This window comes from Solea solea, chromosome 5 (assembly GCF_958295425.1).
Source record: "Solea solea chromosome 5, fSolSol10.1, whole genome shotgun sequence".
NCBI classification, from domain to species: domain Eukaryota; kingdom Metazoa; phylum Chordata; class Actinopteri; order Pleuronectiformes; family Soleidae; genus Solea; species Solea solea.
Window position 1 is genome coordinate 15,682,915 of NC_081138.1, and position 21,535 is coordinate 15,704,449.

Genomic DNA, 21,535 nt, shown 5'->3' on the forward strand with positions numbered 1-21,535 from the left:
TTGAATTGAATTGAATTGAAATACAGTTAATTATTTTTATAGAATTATAGAATCACACAATTCCTAAACAGCACTATATAAAAATGCATGTGCGTTGGAAACAATGTCGATTAATGCAGTTTAATATTCACATCCCACACACGCATGTGGCTTTTACCAGACCGAAAAAAAAAAGTGGCAGTAGAAGAGAAAACAACGAGAGGCACAAGGTAACATGAAAATGAATGAAAAAAGCCATACGGAAAGGAAGACTGGAAAAACATAGGGATTGAAAAGAAACAGAAATAGAGATGGAAAGGGGATAATAGTAGAAATAAATAGAGCAACAGAAGTCAGAGGGGTGAATGTAGAGGAAAATGGCAGATTAGAGCAAGAGAGCGCACAGCCAGGAAAAACTAGTGTCTTCTTTTGGTTCATCTTTTGTGAGAGGCCATTAACTGTGCCTGAGGTGGGAGAACTGTGTCCCACCAATGAGACCCCGCAAGCACTGAGCTGTTTGAGGGTCATGCAGGGCTGCAGCAGCCATTAGCACTTAGCCCCGTGCTATAAGGCTTACAAAAAATTCCACGGCGACGGGGTGGTGGAGCCACAGTGAAATGTCAATATTGTTAAGTGGCCGAGTAAATGAGAACATTTGTGAGAGGGAGCTGACACATAGAGAGACACAGGGAGAGAGAGAGAGACCAACTGAGGATGTGGTAGCAGGAAGACATTTTAAGGGGTGAACACAATGATTAGCTGTTTTGAAACTCAAGGTCATTCTATTCACAGTTAAATATACGGACATATTTCATTTGAAAACTGTTCTGCACTTCAGAGTTTTCATTTACTTCACTCCACATTAAAAAAAGCGCAGCGCAGAAGGCAACCACAGAGTTGCTGTGGTTCAGTGGCAGAGTGGGTTGTCTTTCAAACAGAGGGGGGGAGGGGGGGGTTTGATCCCCAGCTATGCATCCCTCCCTGGGAAAGATTCTTAACCCCACATAGCGTCTGACAGCTGTGTCAGCAGCATTTGACAGATGTGTGATAGAAAAAGTGCTGCGTATAGACATACGCTGTGTGTACTGTACGTGGGGCTCAGTGGGTAAATCGCAGAAACTGTGGTGCGAGGTGCTTTTGAGTGGTCATCAAGACAAAAAGTGCTATGTGAATGTAGACCCTTTAACTGCATGCAATCACTCCAGAGGAGTAATTGATGGGGTAATGGCGGAGGCCGTAATCAGAAGAATTAAACAAGATTTGCAACTACGTTCATGTTTCACATCTTTAATGGATGTAGCAGTGGTGATTTCCCAGGTTCACGCTGACCTCCCGTTGAAAATTAAAAGTAACATACGCAAATGAAAAGGCATATCTTTCAGAATGTAATATAAATATCGAACGGTGGCACTATGGCCAAAAAAATGTGACTGCAAACATTTGAATTATGACATCACACCACACACAATAAATATTCTTCAGAATTTTGACATCAGGATCTCCTTCCTGAAGAACTTTCTTGGACACTCATGTCACAAAGGTCACATTCAATCCAGATGCATCGTCCTCGTCTCACGGAGCCATAACGTAAACCGTAATTATAGTTTCCAGTTGCAGGCATTAGCAGTATGAGGAATTAGCAGATGGTGTGCAAGTACCTCCTTTAAACCAGAAATTCGGTGAGCTCAAACAGCCTGTTCATGCATTCCATGAGCTAATGACTCGTAGCTTGTGGTCTCCATTTTTGGTTCAAAGGTTTGAGTGAGATGCTGCCTTCAGGCAACCAAAGTCCCAGGGAAGACAGACTGTTCTGAGCAACTGGCACGAAATCCCAGCACAGAATAATCACCTACCTTAGTCATTAATAACACTGTGGTGAAGTAGAAAAGAAGGAAGATAAGACTAGATAAGAAGGAGACGATGGGAAATAAAACATGAAGCAGGGTCACCTTGTCTCTTCAGGGACAGCTAGTTTATCCTTTTCCCAGGTAATCACAGGTGTAGGTATTCCCTCAATCTGGCACTCGAAGCGGGCAGCTCCCCCAGCAGGCGCCGTTTGGGCTGATGGTTCTTGGTGGAACTTAGACAGACCTGAGGATTAAAAAAAACTTGGTCAAATATAAAGAGTGGACATAATCTTGCAGTTTGCCAGGTGAAGTTAATCAGGGAGGGAAATTATATTAAATAGCCACCAGGTGTCGACTTCCCTCGTTGCAAATCAAAGTCCATTGAATGAAAGCCTGTGGGAAAATGAGCCTGCTCTTAACTTGATTTATAAAGATTTCCCTGTGGAGTGAATGATCTTAATCACTTGCAAGTCTTCTTCAACAGCACATAATGTGAACTTTGTAAAATGATGTTCCCCTTTAAATGAAAACAGACATATCACAGCACATAGTGTGGACACCAATGTGACTGACAACAGTCCAACAGGAGCTTTGTTGCAGGTGAAGTCAATTTAGATACTTCTATACAGGATACTCAGTGCAAACATAATGTGACCCTGTGATGATATTGATAAAAACTTGGTATTTGAGCAGTTACATCCTCAAATAAGTCAAAGAAGTGTGTGTACACACAGGAAGAAACCTAAACACAGGTTTTTTTTTGGTTTTTTTTAAATGAACTGATCGTGCAGTCATAGCATGCAACCTTCTCTCAACTCAGTACTGCCTGAAAGCTGCCAAACAGCCCACTGGCACAGCCTGCATCTTCCACACCCTGATGAGCAACACAGCCAGGCTCAGGCAGGTGTGAGAACATCACCTGGAGGAGCAAAGAGGTGAGAAGAACCAAACACAACAACAAAAAACACAACACATTTCAGCCATAACACAAGCTTGCATCACATACCCTAAAAAATACCCTAAAAGTACACACTTAAAGCTTTTGGCTTAACAAATCCAATGAATGTCCAATGAAGTTAAGAATATGTAAATCCTTAGTATCTATTTCTGACTTATAATACATTCAGTTTAAAGGCTTTTAAATGTACCATTTCACATGAGTAACTTAATTTAAGACTTGTTTACGACATTTAAATGTCCTTGAATGTCCTGTGTAGGAGAAAATTAGACATTAATCAGGTTTGAAATATTTCGCTCTTCCAAGTTGAGTCTTGGCATGGCACCAAATTTCATCACAGCCTCAACACATTTTACACACAGACAGAATAGCTTTCAACTGCAGGTATTGCTGAGCACCAGGGGCCAGCAGTGAGCACTGTCTGAGGGCCTCTAACCTCTGACCCCAAACAGGCTGTGGGAGAAGAGAACAAAACTGGTTGGCTGTCCCAGCTGCTTCGCCTGCAGCTCTGACTAAAGAGTAAAGAACAGAAGAGGAGGGGGGGATCAAAGGGGAAAGCAGACGCTGAAGAGCTGAAGAAAGAGGTAACAAAAAAAACAAAAACAATTCCAACTGATATAACTTGGCTACAAATTACATGGAGCCTACTGTTTGTTTTAATGAAATATGCAAATTGTAAAATTATGTGTATTAATGCATGACACTAAGCAGAGAAAAACAACTGATAATAAGAGATGAATGCATTTCTGAGTAATGATGAGGGAAGCTTTATGACATGTGATATAAGTGAGAACACATTACCCGATATTAAAAGTCAACAGGTAATTTATTTTTTCTCAAACATCCCTAAAATGCCAGCAGGGTTGTCAGCACAATAATCACACCAGTGTGACGTTTGAGTAACAGCTGTTATTGAGAGGTGAATCACTATTATCCTACCGAAACAATGAATATCTGTTAACGTTTCCATTGCTACCCCAAACCCACCACATGAACGAAAACCCCATTTCATGTTTATGTCAGAAAGACAGGAGGTGGGCTGAGCATCCGATTGTATAATGGCCTAATGATGCCATCCACAGAGCCACCACTGAGTCACATGTCACCTGACAAACAGCACTATTTCTACCTTGTGCAAAGGGTTAGCAGTTGTCACATGTGGCGGTTTTAAGACGCACAGTCTATCAAATAACTGCCCTGAGATTCCAAATCCCAAACGTCTCTTAAGTCTCACTATTTTCTCCAAACTGCTGTGAGCTGGATGAGACTCAGCAACTAACCCCATCACACCGACTGTTAGTCATGGCAACAAACTGGCCATCTGTGTTTTCCCTTTGCACTAAAGGAACAAAGTTTCTCAATGAGTACACAGAGGCAGACACACATGCCGGGCCATTGAAGCAGGAAAGCATTTGATTCATTTCAGAAAAAAGAAAAAAAAAAAAAAAAAAAACTTGGAACGACTGTAACGTGGCAAGATTAGGAAGAGTTGATGATTAACCCCTCCCTCTTTAAGCCATTACACACTGTGATGCCCCATGTAAACACACCACCTGTAACACTGCCAGAGAGGACCTGACAGGGTGCCAGACTCACTGAGTGTGTAAATTTGAGTTGGAGTGTATGTGTGCAGAGCTACTTGCATGCATGCAGCCTCCTGGTGTCTGCACACGGTCTGCTTGTGGTTACTTTACTGGATCACCGCATGCATTCAAGTGTATGTGAGGAGTGGACAACAGCTGATCAGCGACAGAGGCATTAATACAAAGAAAACCCTCTTTCTATGCTTTGATGGAACAAAAGCAACTGGCTGGGCTTCCACCTTCGCTCTGTCAAAGCATAATCATATTAGTCTTTTCCCAGGATTCCATGAGTGCCACCATGCCTGCTGTGAGATTTTGCAAAGTTGACACGGTTCTGCCCAGGATCGTGCTGATACAACGGGCAAGATTTCTGAGGTGACACTCTCGGGAAAAGGTGACATATCAAGCCACGGGGTCAAAACATGTCCAACTGTTACCTAGCAACAAGGTCTGTCTTTGTTTTAAAGGAACATTTTCAGGCAGCTCCTTACACCTCTCTCGCGAAAAGTGTGTAAAGCGTCCATACTTCACGTAGAAATTACCCATCTTTCTTTACTCGTCTAATTTTTCTTTTCTTTTCTTTTCTTTTCTCATTTCTCATTTCTCTCTCTCTCTCTCTATCTCTCCTGCCCTTGACTTTACCCCAACTCTCTCTCTGTCTTTGTCTGTCCCTCTATCTGCCTCACTCTTTGGCCCCAGAGCTATCATATTGCAGCGTTTTTCCCCTCCCCTTGTCCAAGCAGATAATTCTACCCGTGACCTCTTTGCTACCCAGCTTTCAACCCATCAAGCGTGACCCAAGCCTCAACGGATACATGCAAAACCTTCTGGTGAATAATTGCACTTGGATTCATGTTCTAAATGTATAAAAGTGCTAAGTTATGTCCGTTCTGACATGCCAAAAAAGGCCATTTGTGGACTATATGCTGGTATATCAGCTGGGATTGGCTCCAGCTCCCTCTGCAACCCTCAAGTGTAGGATAAAGTGGTAGAAAATGAATGGATGGATGGATTTTTTCACTCAAAACAAGGGTTTTAGGATAGAAAAAAAAAACATACAGTACATATACCTCAACCTTTTTACCATAACAAGAGGCATGTCTTCAAATTATGGTTATAAATTGAACACTTTCATTAAAAACTTCGCAAAATGGTACATGGTAAAAAAAAAAATGAAGAGAAGACTATGTGACTACTCAATACAAATACAAACTATTTCAGCACCAGAGTAAAGCCACGAAAGTACACAGGAGAAGCCCCGTTATGACATCACCTCCTTCACTCAAATGTAATGCTATGAAAGCTGGTAGGAATTTGGAAAATTTGGCATTTACTCCAGCGTTCCTCATAATCAGAAAAGGTAATGATCTAACTCAGTGGTTCTCAAACTTTTAATACCGAGTCAGAAAATATAGAGCTCTCGAAGTAATACCATTATCACCAACGTCAAAGTCAGCTACAGACTTTTCAAAGGAGGCAGATTTATTCCCAATTAGATAATTCGATCTCTCTCATCGTCCTAGATTAAGATGGAGCGAGAGATAAGGTCACTCTAATTAATATCATTTTTTTTTATTATTAGTTTTGACTGCGCTCAAAATTCCTCAGCGCTACTCCACCAGTGGTACGTGAGCTTCCTCTGCTGGTACCACAGCTTGAGAACCAGGGATCTAATTAACACTAAAGGCAAGTTTCATAAACAGCATCATCATTTGTCCATCACTGTATGCAACCTTTGGCAGAAGCTGAAAATGCAACTCTTTTTTTGAATAGATGGTTTCTTCTAGTATCTCCCTCCCTCTGGAGCTGAATGTTCCCCATGTTTCTGTACAAAGCAACGTGCATCATATCCTGCAACAAGTAAATAACCTGAACCACGGGGCTTTCATAATGTGTTTTTAAAAGTACACTATGTTCTCTCTCTTTTGTCTCATTTCTGGCTGTGAATGCGCAGTAGGTGTCAAAGCAGTTCAGCGTGGACCTCATGCACACTGCTCATATCTATCTCACAGCCTCTCCCCACTGATTTCATTCAGATCTTGCGCACATATACCAAACAAACACATGCACGCACACACACACAAGTGGAAGGTCATCCTTAATGGGCTCTGAAGCCTTTTCCTTTCACCATCACTACAAACTCCAGCCATTTCCACCCTCCCACCATTCATCTAACCCCCCCCCCCCCCGCCTGTACTCCTTATTGTTCCTCAAACAAGAGATCCTCATAAATAGGCATGTGACAGCGGACAAAAGTAGGGGATCCAAAGAGGATACTGTCTCATTTCACACAAAGCTAATGACTAAATAAAGACTACCACTTAGAAGTGTGAGGGGAAAGAGGGGCGATTTTTGGAGGGGCGATTAAAGAGCCGCAGCCGGTCTTCTCATCTCTCACGCCTGCATGCTCCTGTTCATTTCTTTCATTTACACATGCTCTCTCTCTCTCTTTTTTGTCATTCTAAACAACTGCAAACAACGGGCCTTCGCTTAAGTGTGTACCTGTTTCTGGGACACCTGTCTCCGATCTGTGTCACGGGAGAGTCAAGTTCATCTCCATCTAGGCAAGGACATTCCCCAGACAAATATTACATTTCACATCGTTCTCTGTCTCTCTTCCCCTTTGCTCTCCGAGTACATGCATGTGTCTTTTCTGTGCATCCATGTCTAATGAATGCGACTGAGTCAAACCCCATTTTCATTACCTGACAAACCAAATGATTGTTTGGCCACCCAGAATAGATGCACAAGCAGACCATTTTGCTTGATAATACATGTGTAAATGAGTTTTTTCTTCCATGTATATGAAAGCATCATTTATTTATTTTTTTAGGTAAAGCAGCTATTTGACTGAAGCAAGCCAGCAAGCTCGTGCTCTTTCCTGCAGAGCTGGGTGAGAAGATCAATAACACTCAGTTGGCTTTGCTTTGAATAAACCGTGACAACAGGGGAAAAGGCTAGTAATTGTGTGTGTGGGTGTCGCAATTTAACACATTACAGTGCATTGTCTCAACATCAATACATGAACTTCCGTCATTGAACAACAACCAGGCAGACATCACAGACTCTTCCAGCTTGACTAAACTACACGTGTTCGTGTTGAAGGAAACCAAAGTAAATAAATCAACATGCTCTGTGTGTTGCTGGATACCTACTTGCCATAAGTACATTCACAGTCCGGCTGGTGAGGGCTCCATGGGTGCTGGCACTCACGCAGCTATAGCCCCCCTCCACGTCTTGGGCAGGGTGGCCATCGTGGGAAGACGGCAGCAAGAGAAGGGATCCATTGCCCAAATACTGCAGGTATTCCCCCTCCAGAGGCAGGATCTGGCCATCCTGAAGCCAGGTGACATTAAAAGGTGTCTCGCTGGCCCCAAGATTGCAATCCAGCAATAGGGGCAAACCTGGCTCCAATACTACATGGCTGGGCCCAGCTCCACAGCTCAGCTCCACCGAAACAGGCTTTTCTGTTTGGGAGAAGGAAGAAAACTGTGTTTACTGCGCAATAGAATAGGATCACCTTTATTCTATTATACACCTCTTTATTCACTATCTATTGCATTTGTCACTGTATTTTCAGTAGAAAGTGGCTATTGAGCCTTGTTGTTTTAGTACTCTGTAAACACCATCACAACTCAACTAGAAAGTCGCTTCTCCATGGCTTTTAAATGTTAATCCATTTATTTTCACATGTTTAAATCTGCTCCATTTGTCATATTTTTGTCAACTTTATCCATTTCAGGTATTGGCAATTTGTCATTTTGTAGCATAGCATAGAAGAGTCGACAGCGCTGGCAGCACAGATGGACAAGGGTGGTGCATTCCAGAGGCAGGGTGTTTTGGGGACAGAGAGAGGAGGCCCAAGGAGGAAAGGGAGAGGGGGGAGGAGCTCTGCAAATTAAATGAGTGTGGAAGCATGAAGGGATTTGTATGTCAGCAGCAGGACATTAAAATCACAGGGAGAGGGGAAGTCCTGCAGTGAGTGATTGATGAGCTGGTGTGAGATGAGCAGCAGAGTGCTACATAAACTGCAGTCCAAGGAGACCACAGCAATTTAACCCTGCTGATACCTGATCATGATTTATCTTTCAACAATTTACCACTTATCTAAAATGACCCAAAGTGTTTTATTGAGTGCAAACTTAATTTAAAATGAAAATTGCAGATAATTAAATGCAAGCGAATACACTCACAATGGTCCCAGACAACAACAGGTCCGTTTCCACTCAACTGTAAAAAGCAAATGATTAATATACTTAAGTTTCATCTTTTCCATGTATCTTAATTAAATAATTCCCGTTCCACCCTCTGTATTAAAAATGTTAAAAGGACACTTTTACTGGGTTTTATTAGGAGCAAAATGAAAATGACTGGAAAAACTAGGAGGAGAACGGTAGACATCTTTAATGAGGAAGCTGGCCAAAAAACATCAAGGAAAACTCGAAAAGGTGAGGGGTTAAGAGTAGTACTACATAACACCAGTGCTTCTTTTAGTGTGCATGTAAGTTGAAAACCATGTGAAAAGAAGTCTGCAAATCACACTATTTATGTTGTGTTACCTTATGTTATAGTGATTGCAAAACAACAGATAAATATACATATATATATATATATTATACTGTATAGGACTGCAACGACAAATCAGTGAATTAAATACTCAGTTACTGAATTCATTGCAATTCAATTGAATATCAATATACGTTCTCTAATTTCAACTAATTGAAGGTGAATATGATTTGGTTCCCTGTTTCTGGAACCAATTATGTTTGGTTTGTGGATTATTGCCATGTTGAGGGTTGGGAAGCACCGAATTGTATAAATAATTTCACTGTCAGGTCTGTGTCATGTCCATATTTATATCACGATTGTACGTCCACTTGACCTAGTTTTAGCATATTCGGTGCTTTTGTACTTAATCTGTGGGTTTCTTTTTCAAAATACAACTTTTATTTGACAACACTGACAGCATTTACAAAGCCCTTTTTATGAGCCCTTTTCAATAACGGGCTTGTGATTTATCTGATGCTGACAAATACTGTGAAAGGTTAAGATACTTGAAATGTATTTCCCATGAAGTCATTACATGATTTCACATGTGCCCGTGTAAGTCATATCATTCAAACCTACCCCTTACAGTTAATTTCATAAACCTCTTTGAATCTAATTTAAGAACCATTATTTTGTCACAGAGGCAGACACACACACACACACACACACACACACACACACATGCAGGTTTATTCAGCTTCTCTTTCTCTAGCGTTGGATTAATTAAGTTAATGGTAGATGAAATTTTTTCCTTGATTAAATGAGGCCTGATACCCCCCGCCACCCCCCTCCAGTGTGTCCTGATGAAGAGGCTTTGTAATGCAGAGGAAAGCTCCTGCACTTTTCTGTGGCACACTCATTCTCACGCGCACCTGAACACACATGCATGCAAGAGAAGAGATACCAGCACACATGCACACACACACACACACACAGGAAGAGCACTCACAGTCTTGGTGGAACAGGAACGCCCACCTAAACACACTAACAGACATCACCTCCATGGCTCTTCTCTTCCTCTCTCCCATTTCAACTAATTAGGTTTCATTAAGTCATTAAAATGTTAGCAGCCATTTCCCAGCTCACGGCCCACGGTTTCATTTGGCAAGAGGTGGGGAGCATTCGTTGCTGCATATGGAAGCCATTATGTCTCACACAACTGGTTAAAGGTGTGATAGGTCACAAGGAAAAACAAAAAGAAAAGAACGGAAAACACACAAATCATGTCAACCTGTGTGAAGCTAATTATACAGTATAGGCTCACCGGCCACCTTATTAGATACACTCATTCAACTGTTGAGTGCATTCATATAAATAATCTAATCAGCCAAGCACATAGCAGCAACTCAAGCAACTGGATTTGTAACCGTGGTCAAGACAACCTGCTGGAGGTCTGCAGAAGACCATCTCAGAATGAGCTCACGTCAAACCTTGAAGAAACTGGGCGACAGCAGCAGAAGACCAGCACCCCTGGTGCCACTCCGGGCCTGTCAATGGGAAACTAAGGTTGAAAGTCACCAAAAGCTCATCAAAATTGGAAAATAGAAGATTGATGAGTCGTTTGTATGGTAGTGTCAATAAAGAACATGGATCCACCTCGCCTTGTATGAGTGTTTTAGGCTGGTGGTGTCTTGGTGTGGGGACATTTTTTTTGGCAAAGTTAGGGCCACTTAGTTCCAACTGAGCATTGTTCAAACACCACAGGTGACCCGAGTATTGTTGCTAACCATGTGTGCATCCTTTCATGGCAACAGTAGTCATCTTCAGAAGCAGCTATGAATTCAGTGCACTCTGGTCTGTTTTGGATCATGGATGTGCAGTCAATAACTACATGAAGTTATCATGTCAATATGGACCAAAATCTCTGTGGAAGGTTTCGAGTAAGTATACCATGAAGAATGAATACAGTTATGCAAGTCAAAGGAAGTCCAACTGGGTACAAGCAAAATGGCCAGGAAGACTAAATGGAAACGCATATTTCAACAACCAGAACACTATCATGACCTACTATCCTTTAAAAAGGTTGAGGTAAGCACACTGGATTACATATTTCCAGTAGTAGTTCATTTGGGAATAAAACTCTTTGATATTCACACACATTTGCACCCGCAACCTCAACATGCCCTGAATTTGTCACCGAGATCTGCACACATAATCACCAGCTAACCCACGTGCACACAAACACCCATTTCAATGCAAACATAGACAGACTCACACTATGTCTTCGTGTCTCACGAGGACACAATGTGGTGAACTGGGAGGATTTGTGAAGTGGCCATTTGGCCATTTAACTGTACAAGTGGGAGCTGCTGGGGAAAACATGATACACACTCAGGGTATAGTAGTGGCTGTGCGGTCTTGCTGAGCTGTAGTGAATGGATTGTGATGGCACTGTGCCAAGAGGTTCATAGCTCACTCATGTCGAGAGAGGGGACAGCAGCGATGAACAGACAACAGAGAAGAGAAGATCTGAACAGGTCTGGACTTTAATAGCATTCACATTTGAATTAAGTAAGGGGTTGCATGATCCCCATCATTTTAAATTACCCGTTCATATATCAGCTAGATCGCTATACCATATACTATAACACTTATTTTGCTGGCCCATTTCTGTTAATGGCTAACCTATTCTCAAAAACATTTCGGAACATAGGACAAAGAGGAGGAGCAGGGGGAAGGAATGACCAAAAGCAGTGAATATTTCACCCGCTCAAGCTCAGTGCCATCAGAGAATGGACACCCCATGACCCTCGGGCACCAGCTCAGGTTTCCACAGCGTCTGAAGTGAAGTGATACAGTACCTCATGTAGAAAGGGACAGATATGCACAGAGATTCATCTAAAAGGGTCAGATAATGAATGACAAAATTCTGAATTCAGAAAGTGCATTTTCTTTCAAAACCTGATGCTGTTATTTCTGTATTGTACATATATGTATATATATATATATATATATATATATATATTAATATATATATGTAAATATATATATATATATGTATGTATATATATATATATATATATATGTCCATTATCTGGACAATACAGCCTAGTTTTTGAGTTTTACAGCCATGCTAGGTGTTCAGTGAGGCCACAGGCATCATGGGAACCTGGTGAAATCCTCACAATGATAACATGGTGTAACATGTACATGTACACAGGGTGCCACAACATTTTAAAGTCAATATCATATATAAAACCAAGTCACAACTGATCAATTCTAATCCCATAATGACCCACCACACCTGAATCTATTGGAACCAGACAATTTATACAGTCAGGCCATATTCACTTATGTTTAATGTCAAACTGATTCATACAGGCAATTATCAAAGTCTGCAAGCAAACACATTTTCCATTGAAAAAAAATCTATCGATATCTTTCAAGAAAAACAAATCTAACTTAAATATCATCCAGTGAGGATCCTGAGATAAATATTCCATTTTCCATTCAATAGGGTAGAGAAGTAGAAAGATAACTCCACTGTTTCATACAGGAGCTAAAGCTAAAGCCACAGTGAAGGAGGTGGAAGATCAAACCAGGATCCTGTTGACCAAGAGCAGCTTAAACTACAGTGCATTACAGTACAACATGGCTGCGTCAAAGCCATCCTTCATTTGTGAACCAAATGTTGGGTCACATTTATCATTTCACAAAATGTGTAAAACAAACAAAAATGAAAACAATACTGGACTTTACTGAAGTAAATCCCACAGTTTAGAGCAATGTGATGGTTTGACCACACTGATGTTGTCATCCCTTGTCATCCACTGTCATCAACATAACCAGCAGGGCCAAAAAAATACACTATAATATTGCAGGAACAAGAGCGAACTAAACTTAAGAAAGTCAGAACTGAAAAAGGTGGAGAATGTGTGGTAAGACAGGGAGAAAAACAATATGAGAGAGAGAAAGTGACTCCGACTTACAGAATGAAATGGAGGACTGACTTGAGCAGAGAAGATAAGATTAGCCTTGAGATGCAATTGAAAGAAAGCAGTGAAATGAATTACAGACACTTTTGTGAAGAGGGACCACAAAAGCACTCAAAAACCAAGTGCCAGATACATCTGCTCAATTGGCACAGCGGTTAAAGTCAATTGCCGTCCCTTCCTGCATAATACATCTCATATTATATTTTCAGGGAGGCCAGGATTGTAGGACATCACTGAAACCTTAAATACAGGCTGTGGACAAGGACAGATGGTCTGATTGATAGCACTAAAAAGTGACTGTGTGTGCGCATGTGTGTGTGTTTGTGTCTGGATGCCACAAACCAAACCTCAAAACAAATTTAAACAATTAGGTGAGTATTTTGTCTATCATGTCTTTGCTAATTTAATGACCTCATATTGATAACAAAGTAAAAAAAACAAACAAAAAAAAGCCGTCACTTCCTTGTGGCCAAAACAAACCAGTGTATGAATAAATCGATATTTTGAAGCCACAGTTGTGATAATCTGAGAAGAGAGGCAGCTTGAAGTAAATCCCTGCAGGGAGATGGTGACTAATGTTTCAGCATTCAAGTGGAAATGCCTGAGTAAGAGCCAGAAACTGCCACTGTCAAAATATTTAGGCCTTTATCTTGAATAGCTTTGTCCCGGGGCCTTTCGCTTAAAATGTTAAGCGCTGTCACGAGTCTGAAATGTGCTGCATTTATCCGTATTTGTTTAAATTGATCAGACGCAATATAAAACACTCTGTTTACTAGTTAAGTAAAGATATACAGAGGGCTTAACATTTTCACTGAATCCACAGTGAGACTGTGAGTCACTCAGCAATCTGAACAGCTGCCGTGTCGGTTGTTAACTGTTCCAGTTGTGTTTCATCAGCTACTGGCTTCTTCTCAAACCAAGTCATCCTCAACACAAACACGCGCTGATTTTCACTATCAGAAACACAAAATGTAATAATAATCTTCTGACTCAGACCATTGGAAAGGTAAAATAGTTCACGCGTACAGACAGGGCAGTAGAAAAGTGTACTCGCTTTAATGGTAGCAATTTGTTATTGAATGGAAAACTGTTGCGGGCATCTTTCTAAACAACCTCACTTTCAAAGAAATCATAAAATAGTGAAAATGGAGAGAACACTATTCCACTGTGAGAGAGTGAGAGAAATGTGAATATAAAAATCATAGTTTGCTGGTAGGTTGGGAAGAACCATTTATACATTTGCCAACCTGTCTTTGCACCTGTCACTCTGCACTGTCATGTACAAAAGCTTTAGTCTTTGCTATGAAGTACGAGTTCTGCATACAGTGTTGGACTGTAAATATTTGATTTACCCTTTTTGCTTCAGTGATTTGATCTCAGTGGGATTCTTCTCTCACAGTCAAAAGTAACAACGATGAAAAAGGGAGGTTTGGCTCAACAAACACAACTCGTGAGTCCCTCTGAACTGTGTGAGAGAGAAAGGGAACTGAGAATGGGGGTGAGACTCAGAGACGGGGACAACTTTACGTGCAGCGCTCATTCATCCCAGACTGACTTCCTCCAATCACAGGGCAATGTTCCTGCAGGCAGGACCGAGGAGCATGGGGCCCCCGCATGGTCGTGTCAAGTGCCAGGCCCCACTTTCATGAGTCAACAAAGCAAGCAATGAAACTAACACGGGAGTAAACAAGGGAGATCTGTGTCGGAATCTGTTTATTAACGCAGCAGCACAGTGAATGTACAGGAATCCTAGAAACACTGGTGCATGGGATTGGCAATATAGAGTGTCACAGTGTGCAGCACAAAGGGAAACACTGGAATTAATTCTGCGGAGAAGGGATTGTGTGGATGCAAAGACGGGAAAAAAAACCCACGGTGAGAGAGGCACATGTATTTTACGGTGCTTATGTGACAGGATCAGAGCCGAGCGTCACATCACACAAGGTCAGGAAGACGAAAAGCTGCTGCACTGAGAAGACTCCGTGCTCATGAGGAGATCAAATATGCCACTGCACCCATTATGCTCACAGTGGGTTCTCTCTAATTTTCCGTCACTGATTTGAGACAGATGTACTACAATCTTTGCTGCATTCCAATGAGACGGGAAGGGCAGGTAAATGACGATCAAACCCTTACCCCATATTCACAATACACAACTGTAAGAGTTGGAGGATCACCGTTTCCCACACTAGATGACGTGATTTCCTGTGGTTGGAGATGTCAAAGACATCCAGAGACATACAGAGTTTCCAGCAATGTTTCCAAATGAGACTGGGTCTGCAACACATTATGTCTTATATACTGTAATATATTCGCCAGCCTCTGCCCGACTTGCAGCACCAACGCCACTTAATGAAATCACGCTATGCACAGATGACGTGTCTCTAATGGTTTGTGTCCCGCAGTCATGCATCGTGAATGATGTCTTGTCTTTTATGTTCCATAATGTTTTTGTGATCTCAGAAAAGAGAGAGGGGGCAATACGAGTTTTATTCATTATACCTGGTGGAAAACTGTGTAGGGCTTTAATAGATGGAGTGAGCGCAACCAGACAGCTGCTTCTCACAGAGAGAGAGAGAGAGAGAGAGAATAGTGATAATAAGCATCACAATAATGACAACATATTTATCAGGAAAAACAGCCACAGAATGATAATTACGCGAATAAACCGCTGCTTTTAATGTCTAATAACCACATTGCATAAAATATTGCTTCAGCTTCACTGATCATTCTTAAAGTAATGAAATTTTTAAATGCAGATGATTGTGTTCCTGATAGCTTGCACCGTCAATGCAGCTGGGGCTGCTGTGATTCAACTCATGATAAGATCCTGGATGCTGGATAAAGCGTCGCTAATGTAGAGCACACCACTCTTAGTGTGACTGTGACCCAAGGATGAGCTCAAAAACCCATCACGGACACTTACCAAATATACGCTGCGGGGCAAACACACAAGACAGTATGTTACTATCGCACATCATCAGTAGGGGGAAACTAACCTGTGTCACAATGGTCTAATCCCAGCTCACATTGCATGTTAGTGGGTGAACAATCCCATGCTTGCTCAGTGCAGTTGTAATACACTTGTGCTCGTGGAAGTACTTGAAAATAGACAGATTCTTCAAAATCAACAGCAACATCTCTGCCTGACTAGGACCTTGTAAAAAAATTGGCTCAAGGTAGAGTTAAATCAGACTACAAGTAAAAACACACAAGATTACAGTTCTTGGAGAGAGCAGATAATTTTTCTTTGCAATAAAGAGTGTGAAACAACGTTTCTGGACTTTTGGTCAGCTAATCAATTTAAATATTATTTTTTTCTCTTTGAAGCAAAAGGCTATCTTTATATGTAGCTCAGTCATGATTGTATAATAGAAAAGGTCAAAAATTAGTCACATTTTTTGACCTTTTTAACTTAGACTTTTTTTAAAGAGGTTTATATATGTGTAATATATCTACACTGGACAACCATATGAGGTAAAAAGAAAGTAAAACGTATTGTGCAAGTCTTAGGCAACCATTAGATGTGTTGTTTTATCTCTCTTTATCAATATCTGTTTATCGGATACAAAAGGCCATGACTGAAAAAACACTGACGAAGCTAATTTAATTTAACACCCAAAGAGAGCATATCATTTGAATTCATTGCAGACAAAATGGAGCTCGGGACGTCTATTGTATTCATACAAACACTTCTGAGCTTAGATTGCCTCCCTGAAAGCACAAAACGGCGCACACAGGGCACCATAAAAAAACACCAACGTATTCACAGGACAAGTATACTCAGCCCAAGGCATCTTTAAATAATATGCATCCTAATTTAGCATGGATTCTCTGGGGAGCAGATCAAGATACACTCACAAATCGCAGCTGACACGCCCCCACACATACACAAACAAGCAAGCAGGGTGCATGTGCCTCTGCAAACACACACATCATTTACTGCAAATATCTAATGAGCTATTCTCTACAGGCGCTCCTGTCCAACAAGCTCTGGTTTTAAGTCTCAAGGGATCCAAGTATTAATGTTCTTAAAATTACGGGAGTGAAAAAGTGGAAAATGAAACGTTTGATCCCGGAGAAAAGTTCAAATAAGACTAACTACTGGAACTCAGTAATTAAAAGCCCTATTTACATGAATACATCATTTACAGTTGAATTAATAACGCTTTTCCGTGACGCCCTTAAGGTGACTAAGAGTGCATATACTCTGTACTGCAGGGCATTACAGAATCATTAGGGAATAACCGATGGTGAGAAGAAAGCAGGTACAGTATAACAACAACAATAACAATAATATAATTTATACCAGCTTTCAAGGTACCCAAGGCCATTTTACAGAGATGGGAATAAACAAAGCAAACAAAGTTTCGTCACCATAAGAACCGTAACGGCAGTTTCCACACAAAAACCTTTCCGTGATAGCAAAGGATCATCAGATATTAGATACGCACAGAATAATAAAGGGCAAGGGCCGAATGCAAGACACACTGCAGACAGTATACATCCCTCTAACAATTCAAATGTTTAATATTCTATAGCTGCTGCTATACAGAAGGTTGAACAGCTGGCCCTGTGGTCTAGACACAACAAACCGGAGCTGAACACATTGAGAACATTTGAGATTAATTCAGGAGAAGGCAATGGCAGCAACTAGCAGGAGAACTAAAGGTGAAAACACCCGATTGACTGAATCCTAAAACAAAAGCACAGCCGAGTATCTTTCAGCTCATGGCTTTAGACTAGCGCAGTGTAAAAAGTGCTCTCTGTACATTCAGAGTCCCCATTCAGATGGCAGGCTTAGGTAACATTATCAAAATTCTTCTGATCGAATCACAGTTTTGAGCCTCCCCGTGGAGCGCTGTGCACTGACAAGGTGAAGTCAGTGAAGAACGAGAAAAGACAGACAGAGCGTCTTCATTTAGCAGAATACCATTTGCGGTTTCATCCGATATGTCGTCTTTTGCTTTGGGGTCTGAATGTGTACTACGTGCGTAATGGAATACAGTGTTGGCTATAATATTTCATCAGCTCTCTCCGGGCTTATTTGTTGTGAGATGTGCAAAGACAGAGCAAACATATCAGCATCAGAAAAGCATAGACATTTGCAGGTTGACCTCAGACAGGCGAGGAGTACGAAAGTCAGAGATGACACTGATAAGGTTACACTTAGATTATTACATACTGTTATAAATGCGTGTGTACAATCAAATTGTACTTATTTTGATATAAACATATATATTGTGTCGCTTTAAGTGCATACGATACAGCGCGATACACTGCAGTGTCGTTTTTGTAAGATAGAGAGAGATAAGCTGTTTGTTACCTGCAGGCAGTGTGAGATACACAGCATATTAAGAGATTAATGAGACCATAGAGATGTAAAGTTAATGTGTAGTGGGCGATGAGGATCAGACCAAGAAGTGCTTTAATTTGGAAGATCAAACCAAGGCCAATGGATAAAAGGATACTGAGGATTTATATTTATATTGGGTATAGTTATATCGGGTCCTGCTGCAAATGTTGCACAGTGTCACAAAAAAAAGGCTTATTGGTGACAACAACAAGAGCATTTCATTTTTAATTTTAAACTGCAATGATTCCTTGTTGGAACAGCTAAAACAATCAATTATTCATTTGGTATATTTCAGCATTTGGCCTGATTGTGCCCAGGTATTTTGACACACCTTGAAGGCAACACAGTGCAATAAAACAGATGCAGATGAATATTGGGAAATACAAGGAGGTTGAAAGAAGTTTCCTCCGCAGGGTGACTGGGCTTATAAGGCCTTAGAGATATGGTGAGGAGCTCAGACATCCAGAAAGGGATCAGAGTAGGAGGCGCCAGCTGAGGTGGTTCAGGCATCTGGTTCGGATTCCACCTGATCGCCTCCCTGGAGAGGTGTTTTGGTCCAGCGCGGGCAGACCCAGGACACACTGGAGGGATTATCTCCTGGTTTGCCAGGGAACGCCTTGGGATCCCCCCCCCCGGAGGAGCTGGCGGAAGTGGCTGGGGAGAGGGCTGTCTTGGCTTCCTTGCTAACCCAGACCCGGATAAGCGGAAGACAGTGACGACAACAACAAATGTCATGCAGAAGATCAGTCCACTTTCAGTCAGTAATGCAGCTTTTGTCAACAATGACTTCTGTGACTTCCCGCTGCTGTAAATTGGTATTTGTGCATTCAATGATAACTTTAAATGTCATGACCAACAACATTTTTCAAAAATGTTTGAATAAACCCACCATCCTCACTGGAATAGATAGAACATTCAGCATGTGAGCCCTTGTGTAACTTAACATCTCCATGATATTTAAGCTAGAGAACGGACTTTGCACTACAGAACCCTGGTGCACTGTGTGAAATAAATGGTTGACTCAAAAAGCAGTTCCCTCCCACCGCCATGTCTAGAACACAGAGCAGGGTCACTTGGATTCATACACGCTCATTTTCCTCGGGTGTTCCGCGGATTTATTAACTTTATATGAAACAAGCTGCTGAGGTGACACTGAGTCTGACCTGAGAAAACTGCAAAAATAACGTTGTTTTTTTTTTGCTCGGACAGACATTACAGTCGAGTTCTACATTCCCCAATTTATAAAGACAGAATACAGTTGTATGTGTCACAGAATTTATCACAGATAGGTGGATTAAAGTGATTTAAAGCAAGCTTAATAAAACACATCAGCAGTGTATTATACACATAGGTATATATACAGTACATAATCAAAAGCTTTCAAGCTGAAGTGTCATCATTTGTCTGTGATCGTTCAATACACCATCCGTGAAGCGTCTTCAGTTTTGCTCAACCAAATGAAAATTAAACTAAACCAAATATAATTGCGGCTTAAAATCCAGAGGAATTAGCTCCACTGTGCGAGTAAAATGCTACTGGGGTTTAATAAACAACAACAATGAAAGCGTTGCAAAAGGAATTTGAACTGATGTTTTTAGGATTATTTGCCTTTCTTCTTCTCCCGCTTTTAATTCTTCTGTTATTACGAACAATATGTTTAGTGGCACACATGAAATGATGGAGCAATAAACCAGTGCCATCAAACTAAGAACTGTGTGACACTGGACACTGAAGGCCATAGTGATTAACCACTAGAATTATCACAGCATTGTCGCCTGAATCTGCAGCTCACCTTGGCTTTAGAGAGCTTTACAGTGAGTTTTAGCTCACTGTGCACACTGTTTGGTTTCTGCACACATCAGACAGACAGAGATATCTGGTCAATGTACAGTCGCGGAACATTTGGCAAATATAAAGCCAGATATCTCCCCCGGGCACTGATGGATACCCAAAGCAGAGTTCAAACAGAATAAGGATTGGCCATGCATTCACCAGATGGCCTAAAATAAGACTGTATTGTGCTATAATTCCTGAAGCTGTGAAAAACGAAACTTGTTTTCTAGGGACTTTATCTGAGCGTATTACTCTTGAGTTTCTCCCACACACAGAAAAGCTGTTGAGACAATGAATGGCACTCAGTGCAGCTAATGTCAATTATTTTAATTATTCTGCCCCTTCATCACTCATTGCTGCTTTTGCACTTGTGTTTCCATGGGCAGCTTCCAAAAATCAATAATTCCATTATTGATTTGTTATGGAACTAACGATGACGTGTACGTGAAACTGAAAGTAAGTGTTAGCACAGCTTTCATCCACAAGTACAAGTTGAGGCCACAAAAAAAACCCAAAACAATAAGGTAGTGAATGTTATGCCTCTTTTCCACTATACAGTTCAAGCACGACTCGACTCAGGTCGGCTCAGATCTATTCTTTTTTTTTTTGCATTCTTTTTTGCTTCTTCAGAAGGGACAGTACCTGGTATTTTAGTTCAGTGACACACGGAGTCTGCGCTCCAGTCATGCAGGAAGTAATAAGCTCATCTATTTAAGTTAGACGCAGTTTAGCGCAGGCGTGCTGTGATGACCCACGGTGCGGAGGGTAGTATGGAGGAATGGAAAACGGCGTGACTGTGTCATCACTTTCAAAGGTCACTGTTTCTGCCTGTCCAGACGAAAACACTGGCCTGGAGTTTTCACATTCCAAGCGACACCGCAGCTTTTCTAAACGCGTAGCCCTACTCTGCATACAGGTTCCTTCAGTGGAAGAACTGCTACCCCAGCACACCTGCAAAGGAGAAAGGGTCTAAAAGCAATTTAACATGTTCAGCAGAAAGGTTCAGAGATGGAGAGACTGCCTCTGGTCTTCTGTCCCATATGAGGAATGTGTCAGTCCATGCTCATTTGATAAGAGGACGGAGAACTGCTATCCCGAAAAAAACCTGAGTAGTTTTCACAGCTTCAGCTATCGCCCTCAGAGGGATTCAGAATAATCATTAAAACACTGCTAGCATCACTATGTGATGGTATATGTCTAGGTGATCCCACGCTACCCCTCCACGGCCCATTTGCAATAAGCATTTATCCGATCAATGTGCTGAACGTCCAGGTTTTTTTGAGCAGGAGAAACCACTTCTGAACACACACACACACACACACACACACACAGACACATTCCAGCGCTTTGCCGCTGCCACGCTCTCTTTACTAGCACGACGCTGCTGTTACGTGCCTCCATCACTTGATTCGTAAAAAGGAATCACTTCGTGTGTGTAAAATACTGTCAAGCTACACAAAAACAACATATTGGCATCATGACTGAGTCGCGTGGAG

The 21,535-nt window shown here is 41.4% G+C and overlaps 1 protein-coding gene across 2 annotated transcripts in view; it reads right to left on the reverse strand.

Moving 5' to 3' along the window:
- igdcc4 (immunoglobulin superfamily, DCC subclass, member 4) overlaps positions 1–21,535 on the reverse strand; it is a 44,953-nt gene that overhangs the window by 20,221 nt on the left and 3,197 nt on the right. For both annotated transcript variants that reach the window (XM_058629482.1, XM_058629481.1), the window contains exons 2-3: positions 7,523–7,834; positions 1,929–2,070 (exon numbers count right to left, since the gene is read on the reverse strand). In XM_058629482.1, the coding sequence (XP_058485465.1) occupies positions 1,929–2,070; positions 7,523–7,834 (454 nt within the window). The remainder of the gene's footprint in view (positions 1–1,928; positions 2,071–7,522; positions 7,835–21,535) is intronic.